General features: G+C 42.8%; 1 protein-coding gene across 1 annotated transcript in view; it reads right to left on the reverse strand.

Moving 5' to 3' along the window:
• Positions 1-15,813, reverse strand: part of NOB1 (NIN1 (RPN12) binding protein 1 homolog) — a 49,638-nt gene extending 33,825 nt beyond the window's left edge. Inside the window, exons 1-2 of the mRNA XM_069216850.1 lie at positions 15,686-15,813; positions 1,585-1,717 (exon numbers count right to left, since the gene is read on the reverse strand). Of these exons, the coding sequence (XP_069072951.1) occupies positions 1,585-1,717; positions 15,686-15,754 (202 nt within the window). The 5' untranslated portion in view covers positions 15,755-15,813. The remainder of the gene's footprint in view (positions 1-1,584; positions 1,718-15,685) is intronic.
• Positions 15,814-22,797: the final 6,984 nt, after the last annotated feature.

Below are 22,797 nucleotides of genomic sequence, written 5' to 3' on the forward strand. Positions count from 1 at the left end.
TGCCCTATTTAGAGGAGGGGCTGAGCAATGGATGTCTACTTGCAAAGCTAGAGGCGAAGGTTGAAGAGCTGAGAGATGACACTATGCCTCCATGGATTAAACACGCAACCAACACCTTTCTGGCATTCACACAAGCACCCTGAGAAGATGCTGCTCGAGCCAACATAGGGGTTGGAGGGGGGCATCTCATGACTGCTCTGTTATATTAATAACTATCATGTTTCTTTTCTCCTCAATGTGCACTGAGATTGTTTTTTTTTACAGCACTTCTGCGACTGACCTAATATGTGGGAGGAGGCGATTTTATGTGTCTGCCTAGCTAGTGGTCCTTTACTACTGGATGCGCCACAAAAAACAATGACTAAATTGTGAACCGTATGTATTACAGGGCATTGAAGCCCACACAACAAAAATTGTTACCCCTGTTCTTTAAAAAATGTCAATACAGATATGTCAAAAAGCACAAGAGAGAGAGAGAAGTGAGACAACAGTCCCTTGGGTAATCAATGTAAGTCCTGCAGTTCATGCCACGCTCTTCGTCTGCTCTTGTGCAGCAAAGCAGCTCTTTAATGTCCACCTTTTTTCCATCTCACTCCTTTACAATCTACTTTCTCAAGTATTTGCCTTTAGTCCCCATCTTCTTCCTCAGTGTCCTTCACTCCGCCTTCTTCATCCTATTATTCTTTCCTTTATACATTTCACCTTCCCATGGCCCACTATTTTTTCAGGCACTTCCCTTCACACTATACCATTATCTTCCTTTTTCCATTTTACTTAGTTCCCGCCTCCTCCTCTTTCACTTTCCCCCTCTGAATACCGCCCACTTTCTCTTACTCTCAACCTAGCTTTCCTAAACTCTCCACTATACCCAATATTCTTCTCCACCTACCCTGGTCTGCCGTTTTCCACAGCTCTATCTTCTTACTCATCCTTCACCTCCATGCCCTATTTATCTCAACTCTTCCTCTACCTTTTAAATCACCTCTTTCTCCCCTCCTTACGCTCAACGTTTCTTTCCCAATTTGACCTTTATTCTTTAATGGCCTTTGCTCTACGCTTATGTACTCTGGTACTTTCCAAGAGCTGACAACCTCCAATTGATATTCCTTTACTCTGTACCCCTTATCAAGGCTCAGAGTTTACTTTCCTTCTATTGTTTTCTGTTCTTCCCAGCTGTCACCTTCCTTTATAAACCCGCCTTCATCATGTGCCTACACTCCCCTAGCTTTGTTACCTTGCAACATCTGTATCTACCTTCACGGTCATTCTCAGCCCTATTTACTGCTATGAGATATCGTCTCTTATGTTCCTTTACTGTCCAGAGCTTTTTTTCCACACTTCCTTCAAACCATCTACACAGTTAACTCTTGCCCTGGCTGCATAACTAAAATGTGTGGTCCCTTGACACTGTGTGGAAAGCTTCAGTCCTTGGTTTGCTGTTCAATAAACTGGTCATATTTAACTGCTGGACAATTAGTAAATAATGTTATCCGCTAAATAATATAAATCACAAACAAGGATCAAAGTTAAGATTGCATTTGTAAAAGGGGCAAGAAAAATAGAATTCTGAGCAAAAGAACGCACCTAATTTTACATTCTCTGGCAGTGGCTCTTTAAAATGGAGTTCATATGGCAAGACAGCGAGACGTCTTTTAGTTTCTTTGTCACGTATTTCGCTGACCACATCCTTGATGGTGTAAATATTTTTACCAATTTCCTAAAATGCAAACATATTCAGAAAACAGAGTAAACAGTTTAAAATGCCATGTAAAATAGAGAGTTTTTTATCTGGAGAAGCTGCGACTTCGCAGGGACAGTATAATAGTCACACATTAATTCCGAGACAACACCAACATATTTATTTTGGAGTTTACAACAGCCGAACAAATGACAGTGAGTAACCATATAAAGCCCGTCACAATAGGATTAGGTGGGGGAATTAAATGACAGCAAACTTTCTAGACATCGCAGGTTCATCAGCTTGTAGCGCCACGCACACTCACAACTGACTGTTCCAACTGTTTTCAAGTCAAACCACACCACAAACACTTTTGGTTATTCTACTTCAGGATGGTTTACCAAGTATTAGTATGTCAATTTTCAGCTAATTTGCATCAGTGAGTGTGCATTGTTTCATACCACGGTTGATGTCTTCAGTGCAGGGAAGGTGCACTACGTTGTTTTCTCATGACAAAGGGGAATAGACAACAGCCTCTATTATGCATGTGTGGCACCAATTGGTAAGGACTGTCGACTAGAAGCAAGAAAGGCAGAAGGCAATCCATGGAAACGCTAAGGCTAGCCGGGTAGTCCCCACATTTCGGTGCAATCTGAATTAACCTCGTGCTAAACTTTGGCCTGAACAAGTTATTGTATTTTAAATGACAGGGCATTTATTAAAATACTTCACTAAATCAGTTAAAGGAATTTCATCAAAAGTTAATACAGACAATGGGTATTACAGCAAGACCAGAATAATAGAAAACTTGATGTACTTTTATGGTTAAAAAAAAAAAAAAAAAGTCAGTTCAACTTATCTGGTACAAAACGCAAAAACATCTACCGGCGACCCAGTGGGTGAATTAAGGTAAATAGTGATCTGAGACTCCGGTCTGGAGCAGTTCTGTATCTGAAGGTGACAACGTGATTTTCGGTGAGAACTGTCAGGTCTGTCCAAAGACCTGGATGACTGGACTGCGACTAATTCCGAAAGGCGCACATACATGCACACATGCTATCAGGACTGGAAAGTGCATCGGGTTCTTGAATGTGGCAGTGAATTTGCAGCCAGAGGAAGCGGTGCCTGGCATTTTTGACCATGAAATAAAACTCAGGTCATGGTCACCCCCTTCACTCCAGCTAACTAAGTCCGAGGTACACAGTGCCGAGCCCGGACATTCTTCGTCCAACACAGAGGCTTGAATTCAGACTGTCAGTAGCACCCAACCGCAAGACAGAGAGCCGTATGAGCAACATAGGAATTGAAGTAATCGGCAGCCTTCATCTTTACCCAGGGATACCTGTGAGCGATACGCCAGGGACAGAATGAACCAACTACACACACAACTACCCACGGATAGCTAGTGGACATGGCAGCTACGAGTTTCCACCCCCAAGCCTGTTGTGCAACATAAAATATAACAGCAGCTCCAAGATTTGCTAAAAAGAGGGGATCAACTAGGAGTCTTGGTTATGCACTCCTGACCTGTAGCCCATTACTGTCTGCCAGCAATGATGCCGACACAAAACTTTCATTCCACCTTCACTTATGAAAACCCTGCTATTTCATTGAGCGTTCTATGTAAAAGGAAGCCAGTTAAAAAACAAAAGAAAAATAACCTGCTTTATATACTGCACTTTTTGCCGTTTATAAGTGATGCATACAACATATACGTAAACCAAATGTGTGTGTGTGTGTATCTATATATATATATATATATATATATATATATATATATATAGATACACACACACACTATATACAGCATTATACAATGTAATTTAATTGTACTCAATGCACATCAATCCTCACTTGTTATTCCAGCAATGAGATTTGCACGCTGCTTCCATTTGGGTCACATTTGCAATATTTAGTTATCTGAGAAATCAGTGTAAAATTCTAAAATATTCGTGGTAGAGTTATAAAAGATACACACTTTGAAACTTTGCATTGTCTGGGAACCAATATTTTAAGCCTTATGCCTTAGAAATGTCCATCCTCATTCTCAGCAACTCTGTTCTGCAGCTTCAGAGAATCATTTCAAAACATTCTCAAAATGTGCCTGAAAATAAAGAAAAATACAGTACCCCATGCACGAAAGAATACGTATTGACAACCCTGCACAAACTATTATAAAATGCTTAAGTGGGGACAATACTATAATATTTTCACATAACACTCAATGACCTATTCCTGTTACACCAGTGCAAAAGCAAAACTATTCACAGACCAGTGTGGTGCAGGCGGGGCACAATCTCTTGGCGGCAGCTCCTAGGTCACCATGGAGTTGATAGGGCTCTTACAGTAACGCTGGGGGCTTTCAGAGACTACAAGGCCCAATGGTGTTCAGCTCTCTCACGCACTGAAGCAGCAGGCCCCAAATATAACAACCAATTGAGGATACTCAATGTAGTTGCAACCATCTTAACAGTGCAATGCATGGCCTCTCCCACACTGCGACATGTGGCGGAAAGTTCCTCACACTGCAAGAACATGGCCATGGATATGGCAACAGGAAGACCACGGGACTAAGCCAACGCACATTTCTGTCTGACTCCAAAATCATTTTTCTGCAATCTTTACTTTAATCCCCAACTTTTTGAGACAGCTGCAGGAGCTGCTCAGATTTGGGAGTCAGAAAAAAGGATCAGATATTCAAGAATGGCTTCCCCAACATTCTTTCTCCCAACTTTCTTCTTTATTTATTCCCTTGCCTCCATCCTCAATCTTTTCTTTCTCTTTTCCTGCCACTTCCTCTGCACTTTTTAGGTCTCAGCTCTAGACAGTTTGCATGCACTGTCTCGAATCGTGACATGCAGTATATACACATCATAGGCTCACATTACGCCCCTCACCTTTCAGTGGTGCCTTTGTGTGTCTTCAGGGGTGTGGAATTTATTAAAATATCTACTTGTCCAGGGGACAGGTTGCTTCTCAAATCTACTTGTCCTGTAAAAAGATCTACTTGTCCCTTTGGTGCCATGTAGTGTGGCGACAAATTATGGCAGAAATTAATAGCCTCTCTGATTATGCCAGGGCTACTACCATAGTAGGGCTTGAATACTTGGAGTTTCAATCCTTACTGTAGAAATTTCCTTATTTTGCCACCTTTCTGCAGATCTGCATACTGGGGCTGGAGGAAGCAGTAAGCAATAGTTCCAGGGCTGGAATGCCTTTGAGTCTGCAAACCTACTAACCTGCATGTTTTAAAGATTTTTACCAGCTTCTCTCTAATATTTTCCCATAATAAGAAAGGTTGGACATTTACTCCTGTCAATGGCAGAATTAGAACTTCTTCCAGGGTTGGGAAGAAAGTGGCTGGAGGGAAAATGAACTTGCAAATGCTCAATAGATTTTCACATGAGCAAATCTACACATCGTATTTACCCACGCTAAAATACAGTTCACAAATATTTTATAGGGGTACGACATATACCATGGGTGCACTTTTGTGACTTTCTTTAAGAATTTGGGGCCACAAGTAGGTAGGTTCAGATTTGTGACCTGCAAATTGCGAGTCGCAAATCCGAATGTAGGATGGTGTCCTTGACACCATCTGTGATTCGCAAGGGCTTCGCAAATGCCCACATCATGAATAATCATGAGGTGGGTCGCAATGTGCGACCCCCTCACGAATGGTGGCCTGCTGGAGACAGCAGACCACCATGTCTGTGACTGCTTTTCAATAAAGCAGTTTTTTTTGTAATGCAGCCCGTTTTCCTTAAAGGAAAAAGAGATGCATAACAAAAACGAAAAATGAAACGTTTTCGTTTCATTTTTTCAGAGCAGGCAGTGGTCCACAGGACCACTGCCTGCTCTGAAAAAATGTTTACAGTGACATTCACAATGGGAAAGGGGTCCCATGGGGATCCCTTCCCTTTTGCGAAAGTGTTAGCACCCATTTGAAATGGGTGCAAACTGTGATTGGTTTGCGCCCGCGGTCACAAACCAATCCTACATTGCACTGCGAGTTGCAATTAGGAAGGGAACACCCCTTACTAATTGCGAGTCGCAAACCCGTTTTGTGATTCGGTAACCAGGTTACTGAATCGCAAAACTGGGTTTGTGCATCGCAATGTGCTTTTTGCACGTCGCAAACAGCGAAAGTCGCTGTTTGCGACATGCAAAAAGCTACCTACGTGTGGGTCTTGGACCCTAATTAGGTCTGGTGTTAACAAAGACATTTTGTTCTTATTAAACTTCTATTTCTCTCTCTTTCGGCTGGCTTTACTGTGAGTGATCGCATTCTGCTCTTCCACAAGGAGCATATTGCCACACAAAGTAGTTTTGTTCAGTGTCAGGAACTACAGTGGCAATCAGTGACGTAACGAAACTGGAGGGTGCCCCTTTGCAAAGAACATGGAGGAGCCCCCTCTCCAGACTCACTCAGGGCAGGTGCTGTGCTGACGGGGCCCCCTGGAGGGCGGCTGCAGGGCCTTTGTTATGCTGCTGGTGGCAACGTGTGCTTTAAGAGTTCAAAAACTTTTTGGGGGGGTTTTGCCAATGTTTGTTACAATGTTGAGGGCCTGGTAGCTCCCACAACAATAAAGTGTTACAAAAGCCATCTCAAAACAAGACACGCATTGATGAAACTAAAAGACTTATAAAAATATGTCAGATCAGTTGGCTTTGTCAGTGTTTGTTTATTTTCATGCTTCCCATAATCGTGTTGAAAATGGTTACACTGATTTTCCATTCGAAATATTTTTGGGAAATACTAGCATGCATCAACACATTTTACTAAATGACACTTCATTTGCATATAATCAGAGAGCATTCTGGGAGCATTATACTTAGCCTCTTAGCCTAAACTTTTCAAACGTGTGTACACGTTTTTTTTTTTTTGTACTGGAACCAACGTCAGTAGTGAAGTGTGACCTTAAAACATTTATTTACAGCACGCACCCTAATAATGAAGGCTTTCAAATAATGAACCATAAATACAAGTTCGAACAGCATTATCCTTTGGAAACACATTACCTCAACTGCAGAGTTCAACTCTCTGTAAACAGGCAGCCAAAGGGTTTGTGGTGCAGGGGGTTGGGCCTACTTGTCCCAAGGACAAAGTAAACATTAAAACTTGTTGCCCTTGACCCCAAACAAGATGTCCTAAGTAGACTCCTTAGAATGACGTAGAACCCTGCACTTTTTTTATCCAAACCCACAAATCAGGCACTCAAATAAAGCAGGCCTGGGTGATTCAACACAGCCTGGCCAAGATACCAGAGCTAAATAGGTCTCTTTATTGAAAAGTCTGACAACTCCCAAAGGAGGGGGTTCTACCCTACAAGAGATGTCATACCAGGGCTTTAAGGGCTCCTGCAGATCTCAACCCGGAAATAATTAAAACAACCAGTGGCAAAGCCAATGTCTCACCTACGGGACTGATTTAGTCAATGCTGTACAACCAGCATCAACAAGATGCAGTGTAGCATGACCAAAACAAAACAAAGAAGAAAAAGTTGTGATGGCTTTTATTTTGCAAACATGTGCAAGAGTAAACATGCATTCGGCATTACACATGACTAGAAAATGACGTGGGTATTTTGCAGGTGATATGTTCAGGGCCTATGCCTACCGTTTTGTTGGATTTAACTGGTTGCTCTGTTCTTCGTCCATCCTTCTACTTCCCCAATATGCCCTATGGTGAGGGGGATTGATTGTCATTTCACACCACTGACTGATCATTACCAGGGGTGTCAGATTGTCCCTATGTAGATTTATAACATGGCAAGCCCAGGCAGCCTCTGTTCCTCCTAAATTCATTGAGACTCTTTAGTTTGTTCACGTGTTCCCAGCAGCACAGATGATTAGGATCTTACAGCAGCTAAAGTAGAATTTCCCATCCTTATTTTTTTTAATCATTTGCCACCTTATGTTCCCAAGCTATTTTCTTGAGAATGCGTCTTTTATATTTGACCTCAGCCTCAGTGGGATTTTGTTTGTATGCTTGCTGTGCATTTTAAAGAAACACGTAGTCGATGGTTGAACCTTCTTTGAAGGTGGGGGTACAATAAAGTAATCCTTCTCTTTTGCCAGTGTCTCCTGTTGAGCGAAAACCAGTTTGGAAGATGTCAGGAGTACCGAGTGGTTTGCCACCCACTTTTCCAGGGCACAACATCAGTGGTCCGCCAAACAGCTGATGTTAAAATCCCCCAGCATTATCATTTCATGGCCAGAGTGGTCAAGAATAAGCGATTCTAAACTGTCCAGCAAGCCCTTGCTTGTAGCCAACTTTACTTTTTTTCAGCATTTATGCAGCAGTTAACCAGTATCAGATCCATATTTTTACGTTTAGGTTTCAGGCCTCTAATGGAAACTACATGAGCTGCACTGCTGTCAATTGGAAGTTTGGAGGCACCTAAGTTAGCTGAGTGTTTGATAAAAGTAGACAGATCCCCTAATGAAAATGCTTGAGTGTGTTTCTGGCCTATTAATCACGTAGAAACCTGGCAACAAAAAGGGTGAAAGGTCCCAGGTTTCCTAGAAGCAGAGAATGTTGCTTGTGTTTAAGTAGACCTGGGCTTCCCCAGACGATCTAATACCCCTGAGACCTGCCACGTTCACAAGAGTATTGGTAGTGATTTAATAGGGCTCATGGGCCTTTAGGACAGGGCCTCCTGGGAGGCGAGGAGCGATGGCTCTGCTGGTCTAATGCGTCGGGCACCAGCTCCACCCCCCACCAGTTGTGTATGTTATTTTGCGTGACTGAGCACACCTCTCTGTGCATGAAAACAATAGTTAACGCCAGTGAACCCTCTGGATTTGAAGCCCAGCCTCGATCGCCCCCAGTTATTCAGTTTAACACATTTATAGGGGTTTCTCTAAATGAGACTAAGCGGACGTGAGTATTTTACTGGTGGAAGTATATTTAGGTCAATGGCCATTCTTTCCGCCCATACTGCGTTTCTGGGCTTTTTACTTCAAGATTGATTTAGTAACCTCCCAAGTTGAATTTAGGAAAAGTGGCTCAAATCTTACCCGATCCACATCCTCTTATGTTATGTGCCTTGACTGAAAAGCTGCAGTTGCTTCCCTCCATTTAGGGTATCCGTTGAGCCTTTAGGTGTATGTTGTGGGGTGAAGAATAGTTTAGAGAGAGCCTGCCTGACTACCTTGCTTTGTAACTGCCTGGAAGTCTGCTAGGCCGCCAGCTGAGCAGTGAGGGAGCCTCTACTGAGTGGTCCAACGTGCTGGGTTGTCAGACCGAATAGGGCCACTGTGCTCTGGCCACGTTTTAGATCCGTTAGGCACCTCCCTACTGCTGGTGTCAAGTTGTGGCCCTAAAGTCTCAGTAGACTGTGCTGCATGGGCTTGAATGCTCACCTGCCAATAGGAGAGGCGGCTGCTGATTTTGACAGCTTCACTTCCGGGAGATTCCAGAGTTCTTTGAACCAGAAGTACTCTTCGAGGTCCAAGGCGCCCCACTGTGGTAATAACTCCCACAGGAACTGTAGCAGATAAGGGTGCTTGACCAGCAGCTTGGACAGCTGCTATCTCCGTCAGGGAAGCTGAAGATGATACATCGTTATAGTCTTGAGACTGAGTTGTTAGCATCGGGGGGGGCGCAGGAATATCGGAAATAGCTTGATTGGATTGGTGCCCTCCTGCTCTTCTGGATTGTTACTTTCTGCTTTATTGCGATTCTACTTAAAAGTTGCTGCTTCTTGGATTGCTTTTTTTGCCTCGTCTTAAGTGGAGCGTGCAATCCGCTTTGACCTGTTGTACGTATTGTGGGCTTTTAACGACACCCACCTCATGCCCGTCACTTTCACTCATTCCTGGGCTTGCCTTTCAAAAAAATCCCTTGATGCTACTGGTAATTGCTTTACGTTTGTCCAGCCTTGGGGCGGTTTTGTTACCGCCTTGCAGACTGACCCTGTTACATGGATAATTGCACGATTACCAATATACTTCAGCGTGGATGAACTATTTTCTTTTTTTGTTTATTTTTTTTCTTCTGTCCCTCCCCTTCATGCTTCATGGCAGCCATGGCACTCACAGCACCAACTCCATCGGCAGTATTGGAGTAGTGGCCATATTGTTCACACTGTTACCTAATCAGAGTCATTTCTTTTAGCTCTCCCCTTCAAGAGCCATAGCTTTCCCCAAAACACTTATAATTGATAAATGCTTTGCTGAAAAAAACAGAAATCTGCAATGTGTCTCTCCCGGCACAGCGGAAGAGCAGTTACTACAATATTCCCTGCACTCAGGAAAAGCCACCCCGTAATGTTTTGCCAGCATTCTTTTTCAAATAATTATTGCCCATAACTCAGCCTGTGGTAGTCCGAGGACAATAGGACCACCACCAAAGCGTTCAGCATGATCCACTTTTTCTGTTTAGGTTAACTCTGGGATCCCAAGGTAGCTTACTGGGCACTCCAAAATAATAACCCCTCCCACCATTCAATCCCCTTTTAAGCTTTCTTATGGCTGGAACTTTTGTTTTACAACTTGGAGTAGTTTGTGTTGTAAGAGCCTTAGTACTGCAGCAGGCCTGCTAGACCTGAAATTGTTTAAGGGACTACGCCCTTTAGGAGATAAATATATAGTTGCACAGGGCCATTGTTTTTTCATGTGGTTATGCCCTCTAGGTGATAATTATATGGTAAAAATGACCATGTTTCTAACAAATTACATTTTTATTGTGGTGTCCGCTAGGGGCTGTTCCGAGCATAACTGCCATCAACACAAAATGTGTGGTGGGGAAAGGGTCATTTAAAAACAAGATGTCATGACCTACTTGTTTAGGACCAATATCAATAATATTTATTGTTGGGGGAACACTATATTGTCTGTGTTGACAGGGAATTCCTCCTTTTGGAAAAGGTGGTCTCACACACTTACTTGTGCCATGCTTCATCATAGACCACCTCTTCCCACCCTGGTAGGACAGTGCTACTGGGGTGGACTCAACCTCTTATAACTCTTGTTCTTGAGGGAGTTCTTAGATAAAGATAACCGAATAATAAGGGATCAGGTTGGTTAAAAGTACCACACCAACTACCGGTAATGTTGCCTTTATTGGTGGTGTTGGTGGATAAGGTTAAAAACATGTCTATTGATAGTATGAGTATAATGGCTCAAACTATCTAAGACAAGTCAAAAAAATTCTGCCCTCACTAGAAGCCTATCAAGGTCTTGGGCATTCTTCAGGGCTATGGATCCTTAATTATAAGTGGTGTGCTAACACCAATCCTATGAAAAAAAGGCAAGGAAACATGTTCAAGTCCTACTTAAGTGAGTTTTTTTTTAAAGAAATGAACATCTGTGGGAGACAAAGTGAAGAAGAATCTTCCCGGGTAAATTTCCCTTAGTTTATAACTCCTGTGCGTCCCAGGTACACACGCAATGTGAACATGCGGAGTAAAGACCACTGCAAACAAAGTGCCTTTTCTACAAACACTTTCCAGTACCACAATGTGTATAGTGGCTAATTTCACTTTAGAAGGCTCTCCTACCATTACCATCTGCCAGAAATATCATACATATCAGGCTATTTGGCACTCTGCTGCGGGACAATATACACTGCACCTATGACCTTTACATAATTAGGCAGTGAAACTCTGGATGGTCTCCTGCAAAAAGAGAACCAGCCAGGTAGTGTGTATTAACTCAATGCTATGTTCTGTAAGTCTAGGACAGCATATTGTAACATCACCAGATATCTGTGAGATAATGTTGCACTCAATTACCGTTGAACGGGCTTTATTATTTTTGACTTGAAAATTTTATGAGAACAGTTTTGATATTCAGTGATGACTCGGATGTTTTCACACCGACACATTTGGCAGCACATTCCTACATGGTGTATGGATTGTTACTGCATTATACTTGGTATACCTATTATTATATGTTGGCCCATAATGTCTAATACTTGTAAGTCACAAAATAGTGTGGAATGTTATCTTTTATAAAAAATTATAAGAATACGCACAAAGGGTTTTTTGGCGTGCACGCCCCTAGTGTTATATCTAGATGTCTATTGTTTTAAGAACATTCGGGCCTCCAACCCATCGCTATTAGTGGCTCATAGCATAACAGTCAACATACTACAATATTTGCTGCACTCAGTCGTCCTATAATGCTTTGCAAGGCATTCTTTTACAAAACATTTATGCTCAGAATTCAGCCTGTGGTGGTCGTGGGACAATGAGACCATCTTCAAACCATTCACCACAACCTTCTCTGTCTAGATCTTTTCTGGGTCCCCACACTAGGTAAGTGTGGATCCCAAAAATAATGATCCCCCTCCATTCATTGTCTTTTTAACCTTTCTCATGGCTGGAACTTTTGTTTTACAGCTGAGAGTAGTTTGTGTTTTAAGGGTCTTGTTTGTATTATTATTGCAACTGGCCTGCTAGCCCTGAAAATGTAACACACTGCACCCTCTAGGAGCTAAATATGTGGTTACACTGCAATACTTTCAGTCATTTTCTTTTCATGTGGTTATGTTCTCTAGGGGTTACTATATGGTAACATGGCCATGTTTCTTACAAATGCTATTTTCATAGTGGTGTCCTCTAGGTCTAGGGGCTGTTCTGAGCATTACAGTCTAATGCCAAACTAGTATTTCTGATAAGGGTTTTTATTGAGTTAATATGATAATTGGACATGTTTTATTAATCTCTCCTTACTGCGATTAGGACCATGATTCAGGCCCACTTAACATCCTTATTACACTATGACTGTTTGAACACTTGATATGTTTGGGTGACCCTTCTAGTTTCTTACGTTACTCCTCTGTGGCAATCTTTTTTGGGGAATTGTGCTAGCCAGCCAGCAACTCTGATGGTGGGGTGGTGAAAGTGGTGTTCTATTGGAATTAGCATGGCAGATTCAAATTAGGATGCTAAAGGCCAACATTTTCATTTTTTGCTGCAGACAGAGGAAGAAGGTAAATGGAAGTGTCTTAGTGATATGCAGGGACGCTGTAATTATGTGGCATGAAAAACCCAAATTATGAGGCAGTGTTGACCAATTTGTGGTGCAAGAAAAGTCCAGTTATGAATGTACAATGCCAATAGCTTTAACTTAAGCAAATGCGAGACCCATTGCATTGCAAAATGTTTGTTTAACCTTCTTGATAGGCTAAATGTTGATACCCGAGAAGCTTTAGGAGGAGTGCTGCCGGGTTCCTCCTTTGCTCCATCTATTTCTGAAGATTCTTTAGAGGGTAACTGAGGACTTCTCCCCGTGGGGGCACCCTTCACTTCTCTTGCTGATATGACTGGCGGACTGCAATCGCCCTGTATAGGGTGGGGGCTGCGGTTGCCTGGCCTGGATTGCTTGGGGCGGGCATCTGCAAAGTGATCCATAACTAATACGGTTGGGTTATGAGCCTCAAAGAAAGAATATGGATGACTGTCTGCTACATAGACTGTACCTATGGCGTTCAGGGTGAGAGCCACAAGGGAGGGAGAGATAGCTGTTGCTGCCAGAGTCTCAGATCTCTTTGTAGATGCCCTAATTGCTCCAACTAAGGCTCCCAACATCGCTGGTAAGGGGCTTATCTTTTCAAAAAATGGGGACCATGGGCACTGTGTGGCCTTCTCAGTTACTTTAAGGTGGCCCTCCAAAAGATTTAAGTTAGACCCAAATTCGACTAGGTGATTGGCCAGTGACTGTATCAGGTCCAGTTGCAGCTCCATTATATTTGACTGCCAAAGGAGAGCCCTTGCAGTGGTATCCTGTGAGGCTCTAATTGCCACCAGCTCTTGTGAGCCACATGTAGGCAACCTAGGTTGTGGTTCGGCACCTTTTCCTACAGTTTCCCTCCACACTAACAGGGTTTGGCTTAATGTTTTGTCAATCTGTGCTTCTACATTATTAAGAGAACGTTGTGACAGAACCCTCAGTTCCTGGTCTGTGAAGCTGGCCCTTCTTGGGTTGGTTAAAAGGGTTTATGAATCTGGCCAAGAACCATTGATTGGCTGTGTTTCAGGTGGCGAACACACCCGCTCTGGGGACCACTCCAGTTCTTGAATGACTTGAGCTGTGATCGTCATCTGATTTGTGCTTAGTACAGGCCCCGTTGAAAGAGTGGTGGTGAGGGGGAGAGGATACTAGTTCCATCTGCAGCTGTTCTATCATCATTATTGAAAACTGGAGTAGGAGTGAGCGATTGTATTATTGGCTCACTGGTTAACTCCGGTAGATGATCGCTTTCTGTTAAGCTAGGAAAGGAGAAAAATCTTTGTAGTCTGAAATACCCTGTGGCTTCAACATCAGGTATGGAGAGCTGTGTATCATTGAAAAAACTACTGATTACACATCTCGGTCGACTTTCTGAGCCCCCCCACTGTTGCATAGGTTCTCATTATCCTAATGAGGCTACTGGATTTGGGCAGTAGGATTGCATAGATTGTGGGGTACTAATTACAATTTCACACCATGTGACACCTGTCGGCCTAATCCGGGTCCAAGAGCAGGGATGATTGTGACAACTGGGCACATGACAAGAAAGACTCCTCATGGGAATCATGGTCAATCAGATCCCATCCCTTTCTCTAAATTACATTAGTCTCACACAGGCAAAGACAAACAGAGGCAGAATATAGTTCAATAAGGGTTTATTGAAGTAACTGCATCTTAGATGAAATGGCATGTATTGCAATAACTGGGACGACAAAACACAACAAAAGCAAGACTGTGACAAGGAGAGTGAAACACAAAAACAGTCCCACCGTACTGTCACTAGGAGTGATATATAGTTCTCCTACCCAAGATATGTTAGAACAAAGCATAATAAGCCATAATCCGCCCTTCAGGTTTTCCCCCTGGGAAGACATCATTCCTCATACCCAAGCAAGGAAGCCTGAAGTCTAGAGAGACACGGTCCCCATGCGGGCCAGGGGTTCAGCCATCTAAGCAAGCAGCTGAAGCAAGGCAATCAGCATGTAGTCGTGGTCATCTGGCTAGATTCTCCCTCTAATGTGTATGGGACAAAGGAGTGTTTTTATAATGAAACCGTTGACATTCTAAGAAAGGGTCCCCACACAGGAATATCTGTTTCAGGGAATGTTGGAAAAACAGCGTACCATTTTTGCCAGCAACCCTATCTGACTGCAGCTTTGACGAAAGCACAAAGTGAAATTAATGTCCTGCTGAAAACGTAATGCTTTCCTAGATGAAAGAACAGTTAGAGAAAATAAAACACCACAAATGTGGCTATTGCTAGAAAAATAAAGTGATGCTGAATAAAAATGTAACTGGGCTAAAATGCACAACGGCAGGCCTAGTTTGCTACCATAATGTGTCTAAAATAGCTATGCAACACCACCTTTTGAGGCACTTGTTGTACACGCGCAGTCAGTTCCTAGCCTTTTACTTACTCGCAGGCTACACCAAAATGGATCCCACATTACGAAGTGTGTGGGATCCATGGCAGAGTGCAATGCTCGATTTATCAGAGATGGTGAGGAGCCTAGTGATTACAGATGAAATAGGTAATTTTGGAGCTGGGGGGAACATGGTTCGATTCTCAGCGTCCGATCAACAACATCCTGTGGTTCTGGGCAAATCACTTAATCTCCCCGTGACAACAAAAATGAATGTGTCATGGTGTAACCTAACTGGCGATCGTGTAAAGTTCTTCAGTACCTTCGGCTCGAGTTCCCGCTATATAAAAAGTGCTATAAAATATACTCCGATGTTGCAAGGTTTTACTCTTCGGAGGTTGAGAAGCGACCCTAGGACTGCAGGAGCACTTAACTGTGGATGATCTCAGGGTGGAGGGATTTACACAAACTGCAGGGGATCTAGCAGACTAGAGTAAGCGCGTAGATAGGGTAAGGGCTCTCAAAGACACAGTAAAGTTTGAGAGCTTGTACCCGGCGCATCCTCACAGATTATTACCAGACTTGCTCCCAACCTCCAGGGAAAGTAATCCGGACACACTACAAAAGACAGTCACTACCTTCAGTACTCCAACAAATACTTCGTCTCAGACAACCCCCATACCTGTAGAGTGGCACCTCTTAGAAAAGCTCCCGCATCTGCCACAACATGCTCCACCAGGGTCGCCGCCATCTTACCCCTCGCCTCTTAGCCAATCCAAAACCGCAGAACTGCGACGAGACAGCTGATTTCTAATTGGTTGCGAAAGACTATGCGCACATCCGACCGAAAAACATAGAAGACACACTGAAAAAAGACACGGTAACTGAGAACACACCGAGGTATAATAAAACCAATAATACACGTCCTTCACGGAGTGTGTGAAAGCACTCGTGCCCTTCGTTCTACGTGATAAATCAACTTTCAAATCTCATTTTTATTGCATTGTAATTGGGTTTATTTGGCGCATACTGACCCTGGCGAGTTATTCAGGGGTTTTACGTTTGAGGGTGCAGAAAAATGCCTCTCCAGTTAGGAGATGCGCTAAGTAACTTTTGGATTTTTTTAGACAGTGGTATTTAACCTTTTTACTTCTTCGACCCCCTCTTAATCATGGGCCCCTCACTGAGTTACTGTAATCCGGGAACCAATACTACGACAGTATTGTAATCCCGGACTCCCCACTGAGTCATTATTGGAATCGGAGGACCCCGCTTTAGCAATTTCGATGAGTAGAACCGTAAAACAATCCACAAATACCTTAATTTTGTAAGTACACGCGGACCCCCTGAGCAGGCGTCACAGACCCCCAGGGGTTCCCAGACCACAGACCGAGGAACACTGCTGTAAGAGGTTAGTCATAAATATGGTAACATGTTTTCAGTCAGTAAATATTTGTAAATAATTGGATGCATTCGATTTGTATTCATATTTTAATGTAACTGCCACATGGTTTTCATATTTTCACATTAAAGCAAACACGTGTTATAACAAGCACACATCGATGATTTGGGATTTTAAAAATAGATTGAGTTTGATGGTTAACGATTTTTTCATTTATTGCACACATTTAAAACTATTTTGAAGATATTTCATGTTCATGATTAAGCCACAAAGGTACTCTCTATGGAACAAAGACTTACCAAAGTTAACTCTTGCAGAGTTGTTAAGTGGCCCCATGTTTATACCACTCAACCTTTATGCAGCACATTGGTGGGTAAAATTTCCGGATGTGGCCTCCTGCTTGCCACCACTCAAGTTAGCGGGAATTCCTGTAGGGTCCTGAGATCCATCTGGGCAGCATATTGCTTCTTGAGCGCAGAATAGTCCTTCCCCTTTGCTTCAGAAGGGTTGTGCGAGATGAAGGATCCAGGGCTGGGGCAAAAATGCTGTCATAGCCTTATTTTACTGGCATTCTCATGTTGTTTGGCCATTACAATGTGTATATGCTGTCTGCCCCTTCCTTGTGTTTTTTCCCCTTCTTCCGCTACACCTCCTTGTGTATCTGGGCAAAGGATGTCCTGAGGAGCAGTTTTTGGATTGTTGAGGAATTGATAGTCAAAGGAGACAGTTTTATTAATTCTGTGTGAGGTGCGGCTCAGAGCTGCAATAAATTCGTCATGCTTCTACCGCCGGCCCCTGTCATCAATACAGGAGTCATTTTGTTGACGTGTTAGGATTAGAAATCTGCAGTAACGTTAGGTGTACCCGGAGTATGTCCAATGTACAGCACACAATAATGCAATTTGCATTCTTATTTGGTTATTTGTGGGAAAACCTTATCTGAACCACCTAGATGAGCATATTCACTAATGGTTTGTGACCGATTCTTGTAATAATGGCCTGACCCCCCAGGAAACTTTTTAAATTAGATACAGCTCAGACCCATGATAACAGTCCTTGTTCAACAATAGAATAATTGGTTTCAAAACCCCGCAATTTCCGTAAAGCAAATTGACTGACAACTGCATCCAGCCCCCTTGGCTGGCATCACTAGTGATAACGGCGTGTAAAAAGTCATCAAATGATTTCAAGGAAGGGTCATGTTGCAGTTCATTCTTTATTTGTTGCATGCTACTCTCACATCTTTTATTCCAGAGTAAATGTGTGTCATTTTTAGTGAACGGGTGTAAAGGCTCTACCTGCTCAGCATAGTTTTAGATGAACTTAGAGTAAAATTCACACAGTCTAAGAAGTAGAAGCTTGTCCGTGTTGGATGGTTTTGAGGATTGAACAATAGTGGAGATCAAGCTTACTATAGACACTACACTTTTTGCCCCAGTGACGTGTCCCAAGTACTCTAACATATCCTGAAAAAGATTGCATTTCTCCTTCAGAATCAGACCACTTTCGTGAATCCTTTTAAGATCCTCCAGCAAAATTTCCAGGTGGCTTTCCCAGTCATTGGAAAAAGAAAGTTAATTGTCCTGGAAGGCTCAAACACCCTTCATTCCTTGGAGTACATTGTTCATCACTTTCTAAAGAATGGTAGATGCAGAAGAGCATGCTATAGAATCTATACGCCATTTGGGTGTGATGAATTACATAAGGTCATGTGAATCCTGTGCAGCACTATTTGATGATAAGCAGCAGTGACAACCAAAGTGGCGAGTAGCATTGCGTCACCCAAGGTAGCGATCATTTAATGAACGTGGGTAAGGGTTGGCTGTCTGCAGCTACTTTCCTGCATATTTGGTGCAGGTCAGTGTATGACCTGATGTTGCTGTTTGTCTTCCCCACCTACCACCACTGGTGATAACCATGCAGATGTGGCAATGAGTTCAATCACCACCTCCTTCAGCTGATTGTTCAACGCTTTTTTTTTTAAACATATTTACAGCTAGAAAGGGTAACATTATGTACTTTCGGCTTGTCTGGCTCTGCATTTTTTTTAAATTCAATAAAATGTCGAAATGCCTTCAAAAAGCCTAAGTTTCAAGAACAACTGGATTCAAACTCTTGCAGGACATCTTCCACATCAATTCTAGGAGAATGAAATACATAGAGTGCCCTTCATGGGTTGGTTAGTATGCAGAGATTTTTCTGTTCATGCCATCCTACGATATTGAGATCGCAGTCAACAACAAAAACCATGGTCACAGTTGTCCTCCTTTCAAATGTTAAATTGGCTTTGAAGAACCCTTCAAGGATGATCCTATACCCTCTGTAGGCCCCAGGTGCAAGGCAGATAGATAGATAGAGCATTTCTTCTAAGCAGACCGTTGCAATCTTTTTTTGAAGATGATCGTGATCTGATGCCACCGACATAGTGATATCATGGGGGTTGGTGTGCCAAGAGTCAGGAATCCCTTTTGGGTTAGGGGACAACCTTCAATGAACCTTCTAAAAGAGGCAATACCAAGAGCCGACTGAACCAGTAGTAGGCTGATCTGAGCTACTTGTGAGCAATCTTCTTTAAGTAGCCGCACCATCTCAGAACCTAAAAAAAAGGGTTGGTGAGGAAGTGGAGACCTGTGGGCTCATTGGGCTCCTGTAGAGAAGCAGGAGGTTGACACATGGTTGATTACCACAATTGGGGGCGCCAATCAAGTAGATGAGTCTTGGCATTGTTTATGATTGATGTTGTCCTTATCAATATCTGTTGTTTTTATCTGTGTCAGCGAAGTATCCAAATTCCACACTCGACCTCCATCTCTCAATCTCGCATCAGGCCCATCAGCAGAAAAAAGAATCCGAACACGGTGACCTTCAACTGGGTGATACTACCCTGGTCAAGACAAAGTACTTTACAATGAAACAACTGATCTTTCATGCCAGTTCTGCCATCCTCTTTGAGGCACAATGGGTATACAGCTGATTCTGCACCAACCCAGCCTGCTTTTCGGATGTGATCCCGACATGTGACTGATTGTGACAATCTCTGTTCATCATTCAGCTCTACCATGCTTTCAGTTCCAGATCAACAAATGTGACTCACCCCACTCGACCTCTAGCAGCCTTATGAGGTGATCTTTGCATGTGAGCGACTATTGCTTACTCCTCCTAGCTTGCCATTAGTAGTGCTGACACGTGACAGACTCTGCTTTAAGTCCAGTGCTTAATTTCAGCCAGTGGTTTCCTGTATGAAGCACCAGCACTTATTTTTGAGGGCCGGCAATTATTCTTCAGCCTCAAGCATTTACTGCTTGCAAAAGGCACATATGGAAAAGACAGAGGAAGATAAAAATGTAAAAGCGTCACAAAGGGAGAATGCAGTAAGCTGCAAGAGTGAGCTGAATGGGCAGGGAGTGTCTTTAAATGGGTTAAAGAGGCCTGAAATGGCTTTAGGATTACACTCCTTCAGTATTCCTTGCTCGCATATTTAATTGCAACAGCCGCATGTTTCAGAGGAGAGCTGTAGGCACCTGCACATTTCTATTTACAAATTAAGTCTTGTCAGGCTTTCAGAGGGTGGGAGGGTCCTGCCAGATGATTGCAGGTTTGTCAGTCTGCTCCTTATCAACGTTTAGCATTTTTATATAGTCCGCACTTTTTAGCCAACAGCTAAAAGCCACTCAGCTCAGCTGAGACACTGAGACAAACTTTATTCTTGCCAATATCCTCCTCTTAGGTAACCTAGGCAGAGATCCTGAGAGCTGTGGTCACAACCAATCTGAAATGTTTAGATGCACCTGCTGAGTTGTAGGAAATCTACCCTTTCTGCGTGGCTACCCTGTATTTTTTGCTTTTGGCCGAATCCTATATTTTTGCTGGCAGGTGAACTCTGTGCACTTTACCCTTACCAGTAGTAAAGTGCCTGTGCACCACCTTTCAACGTGGTCGAATTGGCATATGCCTGATTGGTATAATTAACTTATATATTAGTCCCTCTTATGTGGTATAAGATGTGAAGTGGGCCTGGAAGTTAAATGCCATTAGTAGATTGCAGCACTTATTATGCCATCCATTACAGCAGCAGTGCCAATATGGCTCCAGAACTACCATTATAGCCTAACTAGAGCAGTGTAAAACTGCAGTTGGCCTTGCAAAACAAACCCTTTTGACAGGTCCAAACCTCCCTTATAAATATTAATAAGCAACCCATATGTAGGCCTTGTAGCTCACAAAACATTGTGCATGGTATTTAAAACTAAGGCATATAGAAACTTAATGTTACATGTTGTTACATTGTCTACCACCAAAAAGCTAATTTTAACACTGACAGGCCCAGCTGTCCTATGAAGAAAATCAGAGTACAAAATAACATCCTAATGCAGTACCACAGGAATGGGACTAACTAGAAAAATAATTAGACAAGTATTTTTCATAAAAATCCTCCATGATGAAATAAGTGTTTAATAAATGTTAAGGAAAAGTGACTTTAAGAAAATTACCCTTTGGCTGCCTTAAGTTCCTGGAAGCTAATTGGTATCTTCTCTCCAACTTTTCATAGCTAGTGATTAGCATCTGAATAGACGTGACATGCCTCCTAAGAGCATACAATAGGCTGACCACTGTGGGCAGTGATGACTCTTTCGAACTTCACAAAATATGCAGGTTGGGGATGTTTTCATCCTTTTTGACAATTTTGTGTCAATCCTGCTTGGCGGCCTGCTGGGTTGACATATAATTCTTGGGGCACACTTGAAAGGAAGAGAACAGGATGCTAAGACTATTCGTTTGTATTCACTGTTTGATTGCTGGAACACCCCACATTTGTCCTACAAGACGTCTGCTTCTGGGATTCATATATAACACTTGGGGTGCTCTTGAAAGGAACAATATGTCAAGACACTTCCTATGTATCCATTGTCTGGTTCAGGCCTCAAAAAATCATTAACATGTTAACTACAGTTGTAGGTCGAGTAATTTGAATAATCTGCACGACCATAACTATAATGTACTTGACCCGTAAAAGGGTCTCAATTGTTTGATCCTAGGCAAATATTTTACTTTACAGAGTCACCTTTTTCTTCATTCTCACATATGAGTGTACCTTCAAATATGTGAGCTCAGCATTTCTGCTGTACAAAAAACGTATTTGTTTAATTAAATAGACTAAATGTTTGCTCTATGTATAAAAAGAATCCAGCCCACATATGGGGGACACATGATTCATTACTTGCCTCTTAGTTTACTAATAGCATTACTACCAGGGCAGGAGTGTTTCTAGGTTTATGTTTAAACACTCATTTAAAAAACAAATATATTACCAAAGCATGATGTGGCCGCACACTGTCATTTACAGAGAGAACATTTCCATGAAGTGTCCAAAAACCTTCCCATTAACTTGCAGGTTTGTTGATAAAACTATGTAATGCATCTGTCACTGTTAGGCACGAAATACAACGTATAACACTGGACAAGGATAGGGGCTGGAATTGCCTCCTGGAAGCCAGGAGCCAACCCCAGTACACAGGAGGACACGTATACACTTGTGAAGACTGATAGAACACTTACCAGACACAAAGAACCAAGAAGAAACAGAAACAGAAGGGAACAAACAAAGAGGCAGAGGCAAGAACTAGGAACAGGCTCAGGCTGAAGAAAAGGCGGGACTAGGACTTGAAAACAGGTCTCAAACTTCTGGCTGGGACAAACAGAGACAGGACTGGGAAACTGAGAGCAGGCTCTGGCTGGAACAGGCAAGGACAGGGCTGCTGTTGTGAAAACTTTATGAAATTTGACACCAGCTCTAGTCTAGGGTTGACACCAATAGTATAGGGGTAATGTTGAATTCTATCACATTTTCAGAACAGCAGCAGTGAAGTCCGCATGTGAAGGAACGATGTCCCAGGGAGGCTGGAAAATGAGTACTAAGGAGGACTAATGTATTTTCGATTTGCTGCTGCTGGCCTGCTGATTTAATTACTGTGGCCCATTATTACAGACCCTTTGTCGGATGGTGTTCCAGTTTTGTTCCTGTTCCTGTTCTGTTCCAGCTTGATCCTGTTTCCTGTTTCTCTGCCCTGCTCCTGATTGTTCCAGCCAGAGTCTGCTCCCTATCTCTTAGCCTTGTACCTGTTAGTTTCTTCCAGAGCCTGCTCCCTGTTTCTCTGCCCTGCTCCTGCCTTGTTTCAGCCTGAACCTTCTCTCTGTTTCCCAGTCCTGTTTACTGCTAATTTCCTACTCCGTGTATTCCAGCCCTGTCCTTGCCTGTTCCAGCCAGAGCCTGCTCTCAGTTTCCCAGTCCTGTCTCTGTTTGTCCCAGCCAGAAGTTTGAGACCTGTTTTCAAATCCTAGTCCCGCCTTTTCTTCAGCCTGAGCCTGTTCCTAGTTCTTGCCTCTGCCTCTTT

Source organism: Pleurodeles waltl, chromosome 12 (assembly GCF_031143425.1).
Source record: "Pleurodeles waltl isolate 20211129_DDA chromosome 12, aPleWal1.hap1.20221129, whole genome shotgun sequence".
Lineage (NCBI taxonomy): Eukaryota > Metazoa > Chordata > Amphibia > Caudata > Salamandridae > Pleurodeles > Pleurodeles waltl.